Source organism: Belonocnema kinseyi, chromosome 9, assembly GCF_010883055.1.
Source record: "Belonocnema kinseyi isolate 2016_QV_RU_SX_M_011 chromosome 9, B_treatae_v1, whole genome shotgun sequence".
Classification (NCBI taxonomy): Eukaryota; Metazoa; Arthropoda; class Insecta; order Hymenoptera; family Cynipidae; genus Belonocnema; species Belonocnema kinseyi.
The window spans coordinates 83,917,903-83,938,340 of record NC_046665.1 but is presented as its reverse complement, the minus strand read 5'-3'; the positions used below and the strand labels follow the sequence as shown (position 1 = coordinate 83,938,340).

The 20,438-nt window shown below is 28.8% G+C and overlaps 2 protein-coding genes across 3 annotated transcripts in view; both read left to right on the top strand.

The window, feature by feature from the left end:
- The window catches only part of LOC117180616, a 24,655-nt gene extending 17,874 nt beyond the window's left edge, over window positions 1-6,781 (top strand). The window contains exons 4-6 of the mRNA XM_033373106.1: window positions 4,292-4,469; window positions 5,043-5,427; window positions 6,625-6,781. Of these exons, the coding sequence (XP_033228997.1) occupies window positions 4,409-4,469; window positions 5,043-5,427; window positions 6,625-6,781 (603 nt within the window). The 5' untranslated portion in view covers window positions 4,292-4,408. The remainder of the gene's footprint in view (window positions 1-4,291; window positions 4,470-5,042; window positions 5,428-6,624) is intronic.
- Window positions 6,782-13,037: 6,256 nt separating this feature from the next.
- Window positions 13,038-20,438, top strand: part of LOC117179970 (coiled-coil domain-containing protein 39) — a 26,143-nt gene continuing 18,742 nt past the window's right edge. Inside the window, exons 1-6 of one of the 2 annotated variants that reach the window (XM_033372229.1) lie at window positions 13,041-13,124; window positions 13,237-13,355; window positions 13,451-13,876; window positions 18,177-18,398; window positions 19,455-19,646; window positions 19,739-19,954. In XM_033372229.1, the coding sequence (XP_033228120.1) occupies window positions 13,257-13,355; window positions 13,451-13,876; window positions 18,177-18,398; window positions 19,455-19,646; window positions 19,739-19,954 (1,155 nt within the window). In that variant the 5' untranslated portion in view covers window positions 13,041-13,124; window positions 13,237-13,256. Of the gene's footprint in view, window positions 13,356-13,450; window positions 13,877-18,176; window positions 18,399-19,454; window positions 19,647-19,738; window positions 19,955-20,438 lie in introns of both variants that reach the window. The other variant, XM_033372228.1, reaches the window with a different exon arrangement.

Sequence of the window (20,438 nt, the reverse complement as noted above, 5' to 3'; positions counted from 1 at the left end):
AAGCTTAGAATTTAATACCCTATTATATTATCACAGTACATATCAGTATTACATTTATCGCACATACAATTTTTGACATTAATTGCTTTCTCAAAGCTTGAAGCTTGCCTTAACCTGCCAATAATTGGGTACACTACCCTAGAGAATGAAAGTCGTGACTCATTTTTTAATCTTTTGAGTTAATTATGAAATTAAATTTTTATAAAAATCAGCATTCTAGAACAAATATTTATAATTTATCGTTTATTGTCACATTTAGGAGAATTAGAAGTCAATAATAAAGCAGCGGTTTTAAATCCAGATTTATCAACTTTTTCGTATATATAAATGTTCTTCGAATCTCAAAAGACGTTTATAGTATCACCTTGATTGATAGAATACATCAGAGGATACCATAATAGGTGAGTGGCAAAGGTCTTAAAATTAATACTGATGCAACAATTTTGTATTTCATTGTATCTATTATTTAAAATAAAATAAAAGGAAGACAAGGACAATATTTTTGATGAATGCTGCGAATGTATAACTTAACTTGAGAATTAATATATGACTGCTACGCTTCAAACGCATGATCCGTAAGTAACAGTCAACAGGCGTTATAGGTCTTATATTTTTTTTTTAACTTTTTACGGTTGCAAAAAAAAACTATTGCGATTACTCCTGGACCTTCTAATGGGAATTTTAACGTAGAACCTGAATTTCACTCATTTAAAAGTTGATCTTGCTGTTTTTGAGTGTTTGTTGCATGATACGGAAGGAATACTATTTGGAGACTATGATGATACTCGGTAGACTATCCTTTCCGTTCACTCGGTCCGCTAAAGTAGATAATTACACCTTTGCACTTTTGTTAAAAATATTAGTTTCCGACGAAAAACACTAGCATCGCCTCAAGTTGTTCAAAATTAGAAGTTTGATTTTTTGAATGCCGATTTTTGGTGGAAAACGCTAACATATCCTGTTACTATTCAAATAATGTAAATATTTATTAAAATATAATGAGGTTTTATTAACAAAAGCAGTTTTCAAGGAGCGCACGTACATAAAATAACAATATGATATGTAGAAATGATTCTTGCCGAAGTTTTGTCCACAAATAACAAAAATAATAACAACAATGGTATCTCTTTTTTATACATACTAGTTCTAACATCATTGCTACTAAATTTTTAACCCTTTCTTTAACAGCATTTGAAATTAATTCTCTAAAACTAAACATAGATTTAATAATACGCGCAATAACTCTACACTGAAAAAAATTTGATCCAAGGAGGCAGAAAAGTCATGCTTCAAATCGAAGAAATCATTTCTTTGCTGATATTTTTTTAGTACAAAGAAATATTTCTCGGCAATAAATATGAATATTATAAAGTAAAAGAAATCATTTCTTCGGAGCTAAGAAACTGAAACTTTTACCAATTTTTTTCATACCCTAAGAAATATATCATTATTTCAATGAAATCGTTCCATCTGTGAATTAAAAAATTAAGGTTTTTTTGAGTCAAGAAATATTTTTTGCCGATACGTAATTGTTGATATAATTGAACATAATCATATACATTCAAAAATATTTTTTCAAATTAAATATTGATATATTTCAATGCATATTTATTTCAATTGTACATTTATTTTCAGTGCAAAGAATATTTATTTAAATGAAATGTTTATGAAATCCATTTAACGAAACTTTTATGAGGATTATGAAAAAGAAATTGATCATTCTAAACAAATATTTCTTTCGATGATAAATTGAGGAGTTCTGGACAAGAAGGCGACAGGCCTCGAGAACGAGTAAAAGTATTGTCCAGGCTGTGACGTCAAGTATCACAAGTGAAATTCGAAATTTGAAAAAACTAGAAACATAGTTAGATAGCTCTTGAAAAATGAACTTGCGTCTCTATTTACAGTTTTTCTCTCGGGATGCAAATTTTCCAGTAAATAAATAAAAACTGACTTTTTTTTAATTGAAAAAACCATGTTTTTTCACATTCAACTCGCCGTAAGGAATTCGTTTATCAACTAATTAACAAATTTATTTTTGAGTTTTATTCGTGACACTCTAGCGGAGGCTACAGTGTCCAAAAAGGGTCGAAAGTTAATTTCTAATGTTTTTTTTTAATCCAAATGAAAACCACGTTTTTAGACTTTCACATTAAAAAAGTGAGCGAGGAAGTTTGAGCTACGATAAACTTCAAGCGAACGAATTTTCCGCCAATGTATTGTCCAACTTTTTGGAAAATCTCAATTAGATTTGGTTTTTAGTTCCATAATTACAGCGAGTATACTACGAGCTCGCGACGCGACACCACAGGATTTTTCAGGGGACGCCGCCGGAACGCTGACTAGTGTGAGCGAGTGGACAAAACAAAGGATGGGCAAGGAGGATGCTTCAGTCTTCAGGCGACGTCCCCTGAAACATCCTGTGATGTCGTCTCGCGAGCTCGTAATATACTCGCTATAATTATGGAACTAAAAATCAAATCAGTCAGTTTTTATTTATTTACTAGAAAATTTGCAGCCCGAGAGAAAACTGTAAATGGAGACTCAGGTTCATTTTTCAAGAGCTATCTAACTATATTTTTAGTGTTTTCAAATTTCGAATTTCACTTTTGATACCTAACGTCACAGCCTGGACAATGCTTTTACTCGTTCTCGAGCGCCTGTCGCCTTCTTGTCCAGAACTCCTTAATTTCTGATTTGCAACTTTCAGTAGTTCAGAACAAATTTTGCCAGGTGCAGAGCATATTATGTCACAACAGAAATTATCTACGTCATAAGTAACCCAAAAACTTTTGCAATAGTGGATAGTCATGATTCAACAAATTAATACTAACTTATAATAATTATTATAATTACATTAAAGTTCTGAGAAAATCCTATATTAAAATTTTTATATTTCAAATATTCAACATTTTTAAACAGCAGTAGGCTCATGCACTATTTGTTTTATTTTATCTGCGTTTATTTTCATAAAATGCGTAACTTTCACAACAATTCTCCCTTTTCATCAAATAAAGGTCTTCGTTATTTGAATCAATGTTTATATTGTCAGCTTTGTTACATCATTATTCCGAACAAAACATTGCATCTTAGAATCACAAAAATATTTACTAATATTGAAAACCCATTTTTTCTATGAAATATCTGCTAAAATTTATGATAGGCTCCTTTCAACCAAGAAATGACATCTTTCAATTAAGAAAAACTTATACTTCTGTCGATGTAATTTAATTTCTTGATTACATTTGACTAAATCAACTACCTAATTTTTAAAAACAAATTTATCATTTCATGCATTCAATAAAAATTTTCCTTCGCTTAGTTAATTTTCCACTGTTTAAAGCAAATATCAATTTGCAACAATAATTCGATACTCTTGGTTTAGATAAAACCATTTTTTGCATAAGAAAATGCGTTACTAATCGAATCACCACTTACACTTCTGTTTGCACTAATAGGTCCACGAGACACCTTTCGTTCAGAAGGTCAAAAAAGTCTCCTGACTACGAATATCTTGTTTCTTTTTCTAAAACCTGGTCAGTTTAGGTTTAAACCATTTTTTCAGCGATTTCATTATTTACGAACAGAAGAGTTTCATAAAATCATTTTTAGAATTTCTGAGCAAAAAAATAAAACTTTTTTTCTCTTGAATTTGTTTTCGTAGTATAAAAATTTTTCAATTAACAGCGTTGGAAATAAACGAATCAATAATACAATAAATGCACAGGGTAATTAAGCAAAGGTTATAAAAATGAGAAAGGTGAAAAACATACAAATTTAATAATCTAATGCGATGATGTAAGATTTTTAAGTCTATTGAAACAAGAAAAAGAACCTATTCTAAATTTTTAAACATAACTTAGCCTGTTTCATTTTTTAAAATATTGACTCCTTACTCTTTGCACAAAGATAAGAAAAATAAGAACTGGTTTAGAATACAATTAATCTATGGGCTATAAATTAATCATGCATATTCAAAGTACTCATAATAAACTACTTTTTAATAAAATTCTATTTTAGATTTTCCATTACCGACACGTAACATCATATTCTGAATTCATTTTTGAATAAGGTCTGGAAGATTTGTAGAGAATTGAAAAAAAAAGTTTGTTTTCTCCATCTTAAAGTGGATTATTCGTTCACGGACGTAAGCAAACTTGAATTTTAACATCTTTTCCATACTTTATAATGATCAAAGTCGTTTTTTTCCTCTTAAGAGATTTTTCATTTATTTCCTCTACCATGTAATCTAAATATTTTATAATTTTTAATCATTCTGAATGTCTTGCAGGTATATCTGACAAATCCGACTAATTGGATATTGAAATTCAGAATAAATAGCACTGAGTGTATTGCAGAAAGTCGTCAGTCATCAGCCGTAAAATCTATCTACATCTACAGAGAAACAATGAACATCGTTATTAATACTCTACTTATTACCACATTCCTCTTTTTTCTTATTAATATTCGTAAGTGTACTATATGCATAAATTTCTAAGGAATGTTATGATTTTTTAAATATTTTCTTCCAACTATCAATTTTTGATCGACTAATTTTTCGTTAAGTGTTCGAATGGTTGGTTTTGCAAAATAAAGCCCAAACATGAAAAGTTTAAAGTTTCTAAGAATTTGGAATTAGAAATACTTCAATCTGTGTCGTTTCTCAAAACTTGGTTCAAGTGGTCGGAAGAAAAATCAGATCTGACTTAAGTTTAGGTCTGTACCTAGACCTACGTTTAAACATAAGCTCATGTCCGCAGGCATATATATTTATTTCAATTAAATTAAATTTAACGTAGCATTGAAGAAGAATGGAGTATTTTACTATTTTTAACGAAAATAGTGTACCAAAGTCTTCTGTATGGATCTGGATGGTACCCTTGGTCCACGGAACCTTTAAATTTTAGGGTTTGCATTCCTTGGCTAGGCAGATAAAATTAAACTTGAAAACCTTCAATTTTTAACTTCAATCTCTCACAACTTAAGAATCTTCAATTTGGACAGCTTAGATATTGTAATAATTCTCAATATTTTTCTTGCAGAATTAAATGCAAGTAGGCCTGCAGATACTTCTAAAGAAATTAATAATTCACGTCGAGTGCAAGAGCGTCTTACATTATTGCCCGATGGCACTCCTCTGCATGTTCTTATAGGAACTCATGAGAATATTGTTCTGCGAGCTCCCCAAAATAATGATGTCCCTCGCCCTCGAGACCGCATCGTACTAATGCCCGATGGCACTCCTCTGCATGTTCCTATAAGATCTCATGGGAATACTGCTCTTCGAGTTCCCAAAAATTATGCTGTCCCTCACCCACAAGAACATAGCATAGTATTGCCTGATACCACTTACTTGCATGTACATCAAGCATCTCAAGATAATGCTGCTCATCGATCACTCAAAAATAATGATAACCTACATCGAGAGTAATATTCATTGTATTTCCACATGGCACATGTGAAGAAGCAATATAGAAATATGTAATACCTTGAAATAAAGCAATGTATGTGTGAAAATCTAAAAATCCACAATATCCTGTCCCGAGAAACCTATTGGCTTCCATTTATGTAAATTCTTAAATTATAGAATCTGCTAGTTATGTTTTTTAATATAACAGACCTCAAGAATAAAAAAAATAATTTTTATAATAAGTTTACTACTCATAACTGTAGTATACCAATTAGTTTTTTAATGTCCCCAAAGTTGAATGTCATCCGTTCACACAACAGCTTTTTTACTTTTTTCAACGGAAGAGTTATCTTTTCAAATTTAGATTAATTGACAAATGCCCAGCCTCAAAATTACTTCTGGAAATAAAAATGGAATCGGTCAAATATTTGCTATAGCGAAAGTAAATACGATATTCCCTAAGGAAGACCGAAGATCATTCACCATACTGTAAAAACTGGATGTTCCTTTTTTTTTGCAGCTCCCTTGCAAACCCAACATTGTTTCTAATAGAAACCTTAGGTTATCTCTGCAGGTGAATTCATACAAAAAAGATTTTCGTCTTAGACACCTTTTCACCATTTTTAAAATAAATCCAGAACCAGTAAATATATTTGCATTATCTTAATCTCATTTGAAATACAAGATTTCCAACTTTAAAATGCCAAAGGGCTCGTTTTTCCGTTCATTTCCCTGAAGCATGCAGAGGGTGAAAGTTAAGAATTGAAAAATGTCCAAAAATGGAAAACAGATCGGTCTTTCTTACATAATAACTTGGGCTCTATTTATAAATTTGATTAATAAAAACCCGACTATACCGATGTATTTTAACACGCCGATTAGGAATATGTTTTAAATTTGATTTTCATGGTAAACTTTTCAGAAAATTGGTTCTTTAACGGGGTTTCGCTCCTTCTTTTAAAACTGTTGATCTGAACAACACATTTTTCAACTAAAAGCTAAAGACTCTATAGAAGGGTGATGCAAAAATGCGTTGGAACATTTTTTGTAATTTGCATGCATATCACCCCCAAATTAGTTTGAATTTATAAAAAAAATTATGCAGTTTTTCTTTTGAAAATGAAAACTACGTTAACCAAGTTGAATCTCAACATTTCTTTTCGTAATAAGTGAGAAGTTGAGTTTTGTTCAAAGAATTTCGAAAAATGTTTCAGGAAGAATCCCGGTAGTACCATAAGTAAACATCCACGTATTAAGGAAGATTCCCAAGATATTCCAGGATGGTTCCTGCAAGTAGGTACACATTCGCATATCAAGAAAGATTCTGAGAATGTTCGTAAAAAAATATTCCAGGATTATTCCTGGATGTAGGTACACGTCCGCGTATCAAGAAAGATTCTGAGAGTGTTCTTAAAAAATGGTCGCATTATATTTTAATGAATGAGATTCCTCACGAACATTCCCCGAATCTTCCTGGGGAACTTTCCTGGATACGCGTATATTTATCTACTTTCGGGAACCTTCTTTGAACATTTTTTTTAATTCTCTGAACCTTTCATTGGAATGTTCCAGGAATGTTTAGGGAAACTTTTGTGATACCTGGGTTATTATTGTTTTTAGCCTTTTCTCTTAGAATAGAGTTAGAAGTAAAAATATTCTCTTCAAATAATGTTTAAAAATTACAGTTATTTCTACAATTTCCCACACTTTGCAAAATTTCAATTAGTGTGAGCTAATCATTAACTGAAGTTAAGAAACGTGATTTTTGAAACAATTATTATTATTCTTGGTATTATTCTCTCTGAATAATATTAGAAAGTTAAAGTTTTTTTTCTGTATTTTCTTAAACTTTCAACTTTTGTATATTTTTAACTTATAGTGAGGTCACAATTGATTGAATTGATTAGAGATAATCATTTTTTAAATAATGTCTTTCTTTTTACATTCTCGTCAGAGAAGGTATTAGATTTATGTCAAATTTAACCCTCTCAGTTTTTGTAAAATGTCCACGTTTTAAGACCCCTGAATCCGAAAAATAGGTTTTTTCAACTTTTGTATATTTTTAACTTATAGTGAGGTCACAATTGTAATTTATCAAACATGCTTGTTTAAAAAAATTATTATTGTTTATAACTATTTCATCTTATATTAATTCTAGATAGTTTCGGGTTATTCTAATATTTTAGGTTTTTGACCACTTTTTACTTAGTGAGGTAATAATTAATGAAAGTTCAGGAACATCATTTTGTTGACAATTTATTATTTTTTATAACTATCTTCTTTTAGATAAAGGCTTGCAAGTTGTGGTTTTTTCTAAAAATTTTCAGTTTGCTTTGGTTTTTAGATAAAAAATACAAAATAAATAAACATTAGAGATAATCATTTTTTAAATAATGTTTTTCTTTTTACATTCTCGTCAGAGAAGGTATTAGATTTATGTCAAATTTGACCCTCTCAGTTTTTGTAAAATGTCCACGTTTTAAGACCCCTGAATCCAAAAATAGGTTTTTACAAATGTGTATGTCTGTCGGTTTGTCTGTATGTATTTATGCCTCTCTGACTGTCTGTCAGCACGATAACTTTTGAAAAAATCATTCTATTAGATTGGCCTCTCTGACATTCTTTTAGTGTCCTAAACTAAAGGTCAAGCTTGTTAGCCAGCCATTTTGGATATAAAATTCAAAAAGTGAGCGCCTTTTGAATATTTTTGAGATCTCTTTTTTCAAAATTTTCTGTACGGATGTTTATAGTATTCAAAAAGTTGAACAATTTATCCTGATGACTTTTTTCATAAAACCAAAAATTACCAGAGTTAAAGCATTTACAAAATTCCAACAAAACACACGAAAATAAGCTACTAGAAATGCCCTACAAGATTATTATAACATTTTTTGAAACGGGACAATGAAACTATGTCTGTTTTACTACCAATGTAAGTTATGAATTATAATAATATACATTTATGGGAATGATTAAAAATTTCAGGGATAAACTCGAATGCGAAGCACGAGATACGTGATGAGAATGTGTTCGTTAAAGCCGAAGGAGCTTTAACAAAAGAGAATTCACAATCACCAAATTATTGTTGTCGATGTTTTCAACTTTAGTTTTAAAAAGTCGATGCATAAAGATCGAGCACGCACCTTAGGCGCGCTCAAACTTGCGGGCGAAGTGAGTCGCGCGCATAGCGCGCGATGAGAATGTGCCCGCAAGGCGGGCAGATTTTTATAAATATATTGTTCTGAAATGAAACAGAAATTTTAAATATTCTTCCATTTTTCTATTGATTCATATTAAATATAAACTTTTCTGGAAGTAATTACTGAGAGTCGTTTTGTTTAAATCATTATTAGGATTAATATACACTATTTCTTCCTAACCAAAAGGAAAAATAAAAACTGAACTTTTTAGAAAAAGTCGCAAACTATCTAGCATTATTATAAAAGAGGATAGTTATAAACAATAATGATTTATTGTAACAATCATGTTTTTTCAATTTCATTATTTATTATTTGACTTTAAGTGAAAAGTGGACAAAAAGTTTAATGTTTCAGAAATTACCGCAACTTTCTAGCATTATTTTAAGATAATACTGTTATAATTAATATTAAATGGTTTTACGTTGAAAAAATCGGACAAAAACGGGACTGACGCGATTTTCTAACTCTGTTCTAACAAAAATTGCTATAAGCAATAATAAATTATTTGACAAATGTGTTTAAACATCAAATTATGAAATGAAAGTACTGCTTTGTTTACAAGACAATTTAAAAACTTGCAAAATCCAATTTTTCACTTATAGGGTTTTTAAGTACCCTATATTTGACTAAATTGCAGGAAAAAATTGAGGCCATTAAAAATATATTAAGAACTTTTGGACATTCTATCAAATATTTCTCGAATCATTCCTAAAAATTTCTTAAAATCTTCCGGATTCGTTTTCGACAATTGCGTAGATCTTTTGTAATATTTTTAAAAGTTTTTTAAATTTTAGTTTCTCAGAAATCTTCAGATTCTTTTTATTTTCTTTAAACTTTTTTAATTTTTTAAAAAGATTCAAAATTTTATTTTGATATCTTAAAAATCTAAATTTTTTTTAAATTTGGTCAAATTTTCTCCAAATTTAAATTATTTTTGAAATTTTTTTAAAACTTGTAAATATCTTTTACAGTGAAAAGAATTTTTCAGAAGATTTTGAAAAAATTCTGCAAAATTAAGAAAATTGTCTTAAAATTTTCCAGATTCTTTTTTGGATATTTTGGAAATATTTTAGAATGTTTTGAAATCTTTTTGAATGCTCTCTCGAAATAAATTTTGTAAGCTAACATTTTTTTTAATTTTTCCGGAAATCATAAGAAACATTTTGTTTCTCTTGAAACCTTTTAAAATTCATAAAAAGCTTCTTACATTTTTTTCTAAATCTTCAAAGATAAATATTTTATTTCATTGAAATGTTTTTAAGTTTGAATTTATTTTGGTACATCTTTAAAACTTTAAAACTTTCGAAATGTCTTTTAAAAAAAAATTAAAGTTTTCCTATAATTAAAAAAAGTAAATTAAGATCTTCTATTTTTTTCGTAATTTAATTTTTCTCATTTCTTTGAAAATGAAAAAGTTTATAAGTTATAGTGTTGTAACGTCCTTCAAGAACGAAATTATTTTCCGATATTAAAAGACATTTACAATTAAAATGTTCTCTTCTATCAATAACGTTTAAAAACATTCTTAAAAGAAAAACATTAAATTTTGTATTTCAAAGTATATTCTCAACGAAAAATGTAATACATGATTTATATTTCAAGAAAAATATATTTTAATTTGAGATAAAAATAAATTCAATTTATCCTAAAAAATTCAAATTTTTCTCAAAACAGCTGAATCAATAACAAAAATTACTTATTTTGTACCAATTACCTTTTTAACCAAAAAAGATTACATTTTTTCCCAAAAGACGAATTTTCTGCAAAACAGTTTAATTTTTAAAAAGGAAATATAAATTGTCTCCCAAGAAGATTTACTTTTTACCAAACAGACGGATTTTTAACGGAATATTTCCATTGCCAATTGAAGAGATAAATTTTAAGCCAAAAAGAACGAATTTTCGAAAATAGCTTAATTTTAGAATTAAACTGCCAAATTTTCAACCGACTAGTTCAATTTTTCACTAAAAAGATTTCCCGTGCTTGAGAGAAAAAGAATGAAACATTTTTCAAATTTTCTTAAAAAATCGTTTTTCAAAACAAAAAGTCATTAAAAGTTTTCTAAAAAATCTGAAGAAAAGTTTTTTATTTTCTTGAAGCCTTGAAACTTCTTGAACAGCTTCGAAATTTTCACAAAATCCCCAAAAATTTACATTTTGTTCAAAATTTTTGGAAAACTTTTCAAATTTAAAATTATTCTTTTAAAGAGTTCCGAAATTTTTAAACCTTCTAAATACCATTTAAAATTCTTCGGATTTTTCCAAACATTTTCTTAAATTTCTAAAATTAAAAAAAGATCCTTTAAATTTTCCAGATCCTGTTACGAAAAATTTTGAAATTTTTGGTGATCTTTTAAAATCTCTTTTAATCTTTTAAAATCATTTTAAATAATCACTTAAAATAATTTTTTAAAATAAAAATGCATATTCTTAGGAATCTTGAAAGACATTTTTTATTTTGTGGAGTAACAATACAAATTTTTTGAAATCAATATATTGAAAAAAAATCAATAAATTTTCCTGAACTGATGAAAATTGTAATGTGCTGAAAATATTTGTAACTGAAAAATTAAGAAAACTTTAAATGTTAACAGATAAAGGGTATTGTTTTATTTTAATTTACAAAAAATTTTGCATTTTTACAGATACTTTTTACATTTTTAACATAAAAAAGTTTATAAATCATAAAAATAAAACGCTTAGGACAAAAAACGTTAAAACGTTAATAAAGCTTCTCAAATTTATTTTAAAAATAACATTTGCTTAGCGATATAATATAAAAAATGAAAATGTACGCAATTAAGGCGCACTTGGCAATATTGTTTATTTTATGAAAAATAATTGACAACATTGTTTATTCAAGTGCAGTTATTTAGATATTTTTAAATATTTTATTTCGCTTTTGTCGAAATTTGAAAGTTTCATTTCATTATAAATTTATACAAATTAATTCTACTGGGTATTTTCACTTCAACCATCAGCTAACTTCACTTTGTTAAAAGCTGAGGGGAAAACAATAGATCAAATGCATGGAACAGATCTTTATTTATGTAATATCTTTGTAATCAATAATAATTATTATCATTTTATTATTTCATTAAATAATAATTACAAAATAAAATTATTTTTCTAATACACTTATACAGAAAAAATTAACTTTTACGAAGATATTAGCAAAATAGGGCAAAAATGAACTGAATCCCATGCATTTGGTCCCTTGTTTTCCCCCTCTCCAATATACGAAGTGAAGTTAGCCGTTGATTGGAGTGAAAATACCTAATTCCTTAATCGGCTCTTTACAATTATATTCTTCTTGTTTTTATTGAATTTATTTTAATTAGAATTTAGAACTGCAAATATTTTCAGTCAGATATTAAATATAAAAAAATTAAATATAAAAAATATATATGAGAAAATTATATTATATCATATTATATCATCCTAATTAAAATTGAATGGAAAAAATTTTCACCCAAATTATAATTTGAGAGGATAAATAATTTTGAATACAAAATAAAAATTTCGAAAGAACATTTCTTTTTTAAGTATATCTGTTTTTTAGTTTTTTAGGTCATAGAAACATCAATTTCCTTAGATTCTTGAGAAAATTTAAAAATGATTTTTGATCATTTCAGACATGTAGAAAAAGTATAATTTTGTTATTTAACAGGATTTTACACAATTTTAGGAGTTTTTTCGAGATTTTTATAATCTTTTGAAACATTTTCAATTTTTTTTAAATTTTCTTTCAAAGCTAATTTTTTAAAATAAAACGACATTCCAAAGTTTCACAGAAATCCTAAAAAAGGTTTTTTTAATTTCTTCAAATCTTTCAATCTTCTTCAAAAGCTTTGAAATTTTTTCAAAATCTTTAAAAATTTACATTTTTTTTAATTTTAGAAATATTTTTAAATTTTTCATTATTTTTTTGCCATTTCTAAAACCATTAAATCTTCGAAACATCTTTTCAAATTATTCGATTTTTTTAGAACATTTCTTAACATTTAAAAAAAATTTTTAATTGCCTTTAAATCTTCCAGATTCTGTTTTAATAACTTTGGAAATATGTTTAAATGTTTTAAACCCTATTTAAATTTACTCTCAAAATTAAATTTTCAAAGTAAAAAATACTTTAAATTTTCCAAGGAATTTAAAGAAATTCTTTTTATTATCTTCAAAAATCTACACATTACATCTGTATATATCAAAGATGGATACCTTTATTCTATTGAATATTATTATTTTTATTTACATTTCTCATAAAGCTGAAGTTTGCAGAGTTTTTATTTCAAACGTGATAAAGGAACGACAACTTCATCCAAGCATGAACGCGGGTTTCCCGACAACAATTGTTTCGAGATAATTTGGAGATATTAATCGAAAATGACGTTAAGTGGTTTTTAATAATTGGAACTGTCAAAAGGTTAGGCAAATCACATACAAATTATTTGAGGATACAAACGTAAATATGTGTTATTATCCTAGTGGGTTAGAGCACATGGATATATTGATCAGGTTACTATGGAGTCCGACAGAAACTTTTTTCCTTTCTGATTATTACACTTCCATTAACCATGAGACTGTATTTAATCGGGTTGACTGATAAAGTGAAAGTGATTATCTTCAGGTAATAAAAATTATCTAAAAATGTCGGGAACAATCGAGGAAGTTTTGACCGAACTTGGATGGGATGATGGCTTCCGGATTCCAATCGCTAATGAAGAGAACAAGAAACTAGAAGAAGAGGTCAGAAAATACCCATACCTATTCATTAAATTAATATTATAATTTGTATTTATACACTTATTTTTAATAATAAAAAATTTCTCATTTCATCAAAGGTGGAAAGAAAAAGGAAGTTAAAAGCATCATTATTATTAAAATTAGAAACTAAGGAAGAACTTATTGCAACAATAAAGAAGAATGTCGTCCAACTCGAGTCTCAGCGAGATCACAATCAGAATCTCATCACAGCTCATTCAGTTCAGATTGAAGCTGAAAATAATCTTTATAGAACATCTCAATCTACATTGTCTAGTCTCAATCAAGAAATTCACAAATACAATAAAGAAAAAAAAGAGGCTACCGAAAGAATTACAAGCATGGAAAAGGATATGGCAAAAATTAGTGACAAATTAAAATCCATCCAATCTACTATAAAATTGGATCAAACACGTTTGCTTCAGTGGGAGAATACTTTACAACGCGAAGGTAAAGATAATGAATTAATTCAGGAATTCATCAAATCGGACGCTAAGAAATACAAGGCAAGTTTAATAAACAAAAGTTAAATTTACATTAATTAGGGGCCGTTCACAAACTGCGTTGCGCTATTTTAAACACTTTTTTCACCCCTCCACTTCTTCGTCACAGATCATCACACAAAGCTTGAACCCCCGAGGATGATTTCAAAAATAAGAATATCCCCCCCCCCCCTTCAAGATCCCCTTTATAAACCCAGAAATATGAATTTTCAATAGAGAATTTCTAATACAAAATTACACTTCAAACGAAAAAAGTTACTTTTTAAACTAAGTATTTGAATCTTCAAGCGAGAAAGATGAGTTCTTTAGAATAATGTTGAATCTTCAACCAAGCATGATAAAAGAAAGATTTTCTACAACAAAAACAACATTTTTAACCAAACAGTTACATTTTTAACTAAGAACGTTTCTACCAAAAGAGTTGACCTTTTGAACAGAAAAATAACTTTTAAAGAAATGTTTAAAATTGCAAAAAGAATGAAACTTGCAACAAAATAATTGAATTTTCGACACACAAAGATGAATTTTCAACCACATGATCGAATCTTCAAACAAAGAATATTAAAATTTAACCAATTATAGTTTCATTTTGAAACAAATAGTTTAATTTTTAGAGAATAAAACGAATGTTCAACGAAAAAGTTCAATTTTCAGCAATATAATTAAACTTTCAACAAAATAGTTAAATTTTTTCAAATAATTTAATTTACAACAAAATAGTTGATTTTTCAACTAATTAGTTGAATTTTTAATAAAAAAAGATTAATTCTGAAAGACAAATATAAATAATAGTTGATATTTCAGTAAACAAAAAACTTTGTTATTTTAAATAAAAAACAATTGAATGTAACTAAAACTAGGGCGTGCGACGGTTGAATCTCGCGCTTCGCGCTCGATAATGGGTTACCTCGCGCTCCGCGCTCGGATTTTTTTATTTTATTTTTTTATTTTCAATGTTATTTTTCACGAATAAACCAAATGTACGCGTCCTATCAAGAAGTAATTCTTAACGAAATTGTAGATCTTTTTTGGGATAACAATTTTTGTTAATTTATCTTTTTTCGTGTGCTACATAGTTTGATCACAAAATGGAATTTTTGATTTTTCATTATTTTTTGTGCAATCGAAATTTGAATTTCCGATTTTTCAAGAAAATCCAAAAATTTATTATGATAATCTTGTAGGGCTTTAAAAAATAAATGTTTTTCTCCTCTTAACTTTTTTTCATATCGTGCGTTTTTTGGTTTAAAATTTTGATTTTCGGTTAATTGAAAAATTTTTGAAAATGCTATAACTCTGAGAATTTTCTTTTTGTCGGAAAAAGTCATAAGGATAAATTGTTTTTTCTTTTTAATGATATAAATATCCGTACATAGAACTTTTAAATTCAGAAAAAAGTAGCTTAAAAAATTTTCAAAATGCGCTCACTTTTTTAATTTTTATCAAAAATGACTGGTTAACGAACTCGTCCTTTCTTTTAGGACCTAAAAAAAGTATGCCAAAGATGGATTTGTTCTGTTCATTTTTTCAAGAGTTATCGTGTTTACTGACGGACGGCCGGACGGACAGAGAGACGCCATCGTAAAAACTTGATTTTCGGATTCAGGGGGTCTCGAAACGTGGAGATCCGTTGAAAAATTGTTATGTCAAATTTCCGACAATTCTAATTACTTTCTCAATCATAAATGATGAGAATGTGAAAATAATTTTTTATCAAAGGAGCTGAATTTTTAACCAAATGATTGAATTTTCATTCTAAAAAAATGAATTTTCAACAAAATGGTCGAATATGCAAACATTTGCATTTTTAAGCTAAGAGTCGAATCTTTAAGCGAAAAAATATAGATTTTTCAGAAGACAGTTGAATTTTCAAACAAGAGTTTTTATAACATAAATTTCAACATAGCAGTTGAATTTCAAATAAAAAAGATGACTTTTTACAGAAAAGTTGAATTTTCAACCAAATAGTTGGATTTTTACCCATATATTTAGTTTAATTTTCGACCTATACTGATGAATTTTCAACCAAATAATTATGAACCAAGCAGTCACATTTACAACTAAATAGTTTAACTTTTTACCAATAGGGAAAATTTAAAAAAAATAGTTAAATTAATAAAAAAATATTTAAATTTCGAACTACAAAAATGAATTTTCAGCCATATGGTCAAATTTTTAAACAAAAAAGATTAAAAGTCAATCTACAACGGTTTCATTTCCGACTAAATAGTTAAATTTTTAGCCAAAAATATTATTTTTTAACGGAAAATATAATAGTTGATGTTTCAACTAAAAAAGATTTTAATTTCAAATCAAAAACTGTCGAGTTTAGCTTCAAAAAGACAAGTTTTCAAAAATGTAGTCATACCCTTCTCCAAAAAAGATTAAATTTCAGACAAGCAGTTGCATTTTTAACCAAAAAGATCAAATTTATTGCAAAAGGGATCAAGTTTTAAATCAATAAGACGAATTTTCAATAAAAGAGCTGAATTTTCAACCAGAAATAATTCTACTTCAAGAGGGGAAACAATTAAAACCAAATCGATGCACTTAAAAAAAAACAGATAAATTCTGCAGCCAAATAGTTGAATTTGAAACTAAGGACGATTAATTTTCAATCAAAATGGAATAATTTAATTTGAAATTGAAAACCGTATTTTCAACTAATAACATAAATCTTTAACCAAATAGTTTAACTTTTAACAAAGCGGTTAACCTATTAATGAAGAATATCAATTTTCTTCTTAAAATGACGAATTTCCAACAAAAAATATAAATTTTCAACTAAAAACGATCCATTTTTAAACAATATTGGATTAGTTTAATATTCAACCAAGGAAAAGGAATTCTTAACAAAGTAGTTTAAATTTCAACCAAGTAGTTTAATTTTTAACCAAAAAATATAAATGCTCAATTGAAAAATTTAGTAGTTTAATTTTCACTTGAAAAATGATCAATTTTCAGTCAAAAATGGGTAAGTTAAATTTTTTCTGTTAGGAAAGTTAATTTTCAACTAAAAAAAAATTAGTTAAAGTAGGTGCTTCACGGCTACAGAAAAGGGTTTCGTAACCTATGTGGACATTAATTAAGTCGTTCAAACCTCCCCTCTCGTACTTTTCCTCCCCTACTACCTATGCATTCTTATCCTCCCCGCTCTTCACTTCACCCTTCACCAACTTCCTTCCCCAACTTCCTCCTATACACCCCACTCTCTCGCTTTCCAAAATAACACTGTGTTTATCCTACTCCCCTATCCTACTCATCCTCATATATAATCATTTCCCCTACTTACACTCACTTCCCTTATTTCCACTCCCTAATTTCCCCTTACTTCCTCTAATTCTCTTCCCTCATTTCCTCTAATTCTCCAGACTCCCTTCCATTACTTTTCCTCATTTTCCTTTCACATTACCTACTCCCATTTATTGCGCCACACTTGCTTTACTAGCCCTACCCTCATTTCCTGTCATTTTCTCTACCTTTCATCCGCTTACTTCCCCTCCCTTAATTTCTCTTTACTTCCCCTATTATCACTCCTATAGTTTCCTCTGATTTCTCCTCTACCCTTATCTTCATTTATCTTGACAGTCCCTACTTTGCTTCCACTCATTTCCCTTACTTCCCATACTTCGCCTCTTCTTATTTCCTCTAATTTCTCTCCCTTATTTCCCCTGAATTTTTATATTTCCCCTTCCCACGTTTCCTCTCGCTGCCCCTATTTTTTCTTCACTCACTTCCTCTTAATGCCCCTTCCCTTATGTCCACTCTCTTCATCTTCTACCCCTCCTTACATTTCTCCTCACCTTCTGTACTAAAAAAATTACAACAGAAGGAAGGGTGGATGGAAACCCGACCGACACTATAGGAGTTTCTGCCGGGCTACACAAACCTAAAAACAAATTTTTCACAATATACATAAATCTTTTTGAAAAACGAGTAAAAGAGAAAGTTTCTTGTAAACTGGGAAGAAAAGAGGCATTTTTCAAAAAGATTAAAGATGGGATTAGGGAAAAGAATGCAACGTCTTTATGTAGGTAGATGCTTTACTTATAAACAAAAATGACTAATTTTTATTTGTTCAAGCAATCAAAAAATTATTATTCACATTTATAATTTCCGTGTATGATGTTACATTCAGCGTGAATCCCTCCCTGACTGCGGTACAAATCGCCATACCCCTTTTACAACCCCCCCCCCTCCACTCTCCTCGCTCGACAGTGTGACGTATTTTTTGAACGGCCGCTAAACAAAATTTGAATTAACATGATTGACACAATAATTGATGCATTTTATAATTATTTAGGAATATGAGTTGAAGCGACAGAAACTTGGAGAGGAATTGGATGTTTACAAAGCAGGAATAGTGAAGGCTGTTGATAAAGTCAATGAGATGGAAGTCGTTCTGGATCGTACTGCAAGAATGTACGTCCAATCTTTAAAAGAAAGACGTCAATTAATTGATCAGTGGACCCAGAGTGTTCTTGTTTTGAAACAAAGGGACAACACTATTCAAGAATCTCGCAAGGTAACAACATGGGGGTTCATCATAGTTCTCCGTATGAAGGTCACTTTTGCGTCCCCGTGTAATATCTTTAAGAATATTTCCAATCACAATTAAATCTTTTTTTTTTTAATTAAATCTTCAAGGTACATATTTTTAAATTTATAATTGATGTTATAAGCCTGCCATTTTCAATTTAGAAATTCTATTACTATATTCGGATTAATTTACCCCCAAAACCTTAAGGTGCTTCAATCAACGACTCAAGGTTTCGCCACATAAAAAATACGTCTAAAAGGATTAATTGTATAATCCAATACTTTTACCACATAATCTAAAGTCAATTATAATGGTTTGGACAGAGAGCTTTTTATGGTAAATGTTCTTGCTTTTTTTTAAAACTGAAAATGGAGTGACGCATAATGGATTAAGCGAAACCTAGACTCGTGAGTCTCGTTTTAAACATCTTAAGATATCCATTTTCATAAAATTGAGATTATTTTAATATTTTTTGAGTTTCGTAGCTCCAGTGGAGGAAGGGAAGCAAAATTTGTGGGAAATGAGGAGAGGGGACAGTAGACGAGGAAAAAGTTGAGGAAGGGTGGAGAAGGAAAAGTTTGAGAGTGGCGGAGGGGTACTAGAGGAGGAGAAGGGAAGTAGAGGAATTTATGTAGAGTAGGAGAGAGAAAGTTTAGGAAGGGGAGGTTTGAACGACTTACTTATTCTTAATATGCTACGAATTCCTTATTGTAGGCACAAGGCGCCTACTTTAGCTAATGCTTAATTCGCAATATTGGATTAGACAACTTGTTTTTTGAAATTCTTTTATCAAATTTTCATCAAACTCATTTTTATGGAAGTCGGATCAGTGACTTTTTCAGAAAATTCTTTTTAAAAAAATCAGAAAGAAAAATTTTACAGTAAATATTTTGGCCAAAAAAAAGCATATTTTAAAATACTTTTAAAAGCAGAATTGGTCCTATGAAACGTGACATTAATATAGAGAATCAGCTATAAAGAAAGATCTTTAAAAGATTAACAGTTCCTCTTAAAAAATCGAAACCTGTTTTGAATTTATAGGAAATAGAAACATTGCGAGAAATTGCAAAAGAAAAGATGGAAGTACTTCAAGAAGCTGAACAGTTCTTAAATAACCAATTGGCAAACAATAAAGAATTAGAGAACAATACTTCGCAATTGGAAAATAAAGTTGCAATGGCTAAAGGAGAACAACGACAGCTTTCATTAGCGATTGAAAATTACGAAACTCAAGTAAAGTCAATTCAAATCTCAAAGTATTGTTAAAATGTATGATCGAAAGTAATTAAGAGATTTTTAATATTTATATTTCCTTTGTATTATAGGTTCAAATGCAGAAAAACAACTTAGAAGAGTGCGCTCAGCAAACACAGATTAAACGCGCTAATATAAAAAAGAAAAAAATCGACATAGAAAATAAGTATGTAAAAATAAAAAGTTGTCAAAAACAGATTGAAGATTTGAAAACAACTTTGAAAGAGATTAATAATCAGAAAATGAATATCGAAAAAAGAACGAAACAGTTGGAAGAAATGATTGAGGTAAAACTACAGAGTGTCTACTAATAATAATAACCAAATAATCAAATAAATGACTTTTCAACTAAAATAATAAATCTTCATAGAAGAATGAATTTTTAACAAAGTAATTAAACTTTTAACCAATACATTCAATGTTTAATTAAAAATGTAATCCTAACGAAAAATGTAATAGTCCATATTTTAACTAAAAAAGATATTAGTTTAAAATTTAAAAAAATCAATTCATCCAAAAAAATACCAATTTTCAAGAGAATAGCTGAATCCACAACAAAAATAGATTAATATTAATTCCAAAAGTATTGATTTTCAACAACAATAACAATAATTTTCTATCAAGCAATTGAATACTTCACTGAAATGGTGAATATAGAACCAAGAATATTAATTGTGGGTTCGGATGCAATAAGGGCACATAAAATTTTTTCGTGCGAAAACGAAGTCCCCTGGAGGCTTTAGAAAAAATTTTCGAATTTTAATTTTCAAA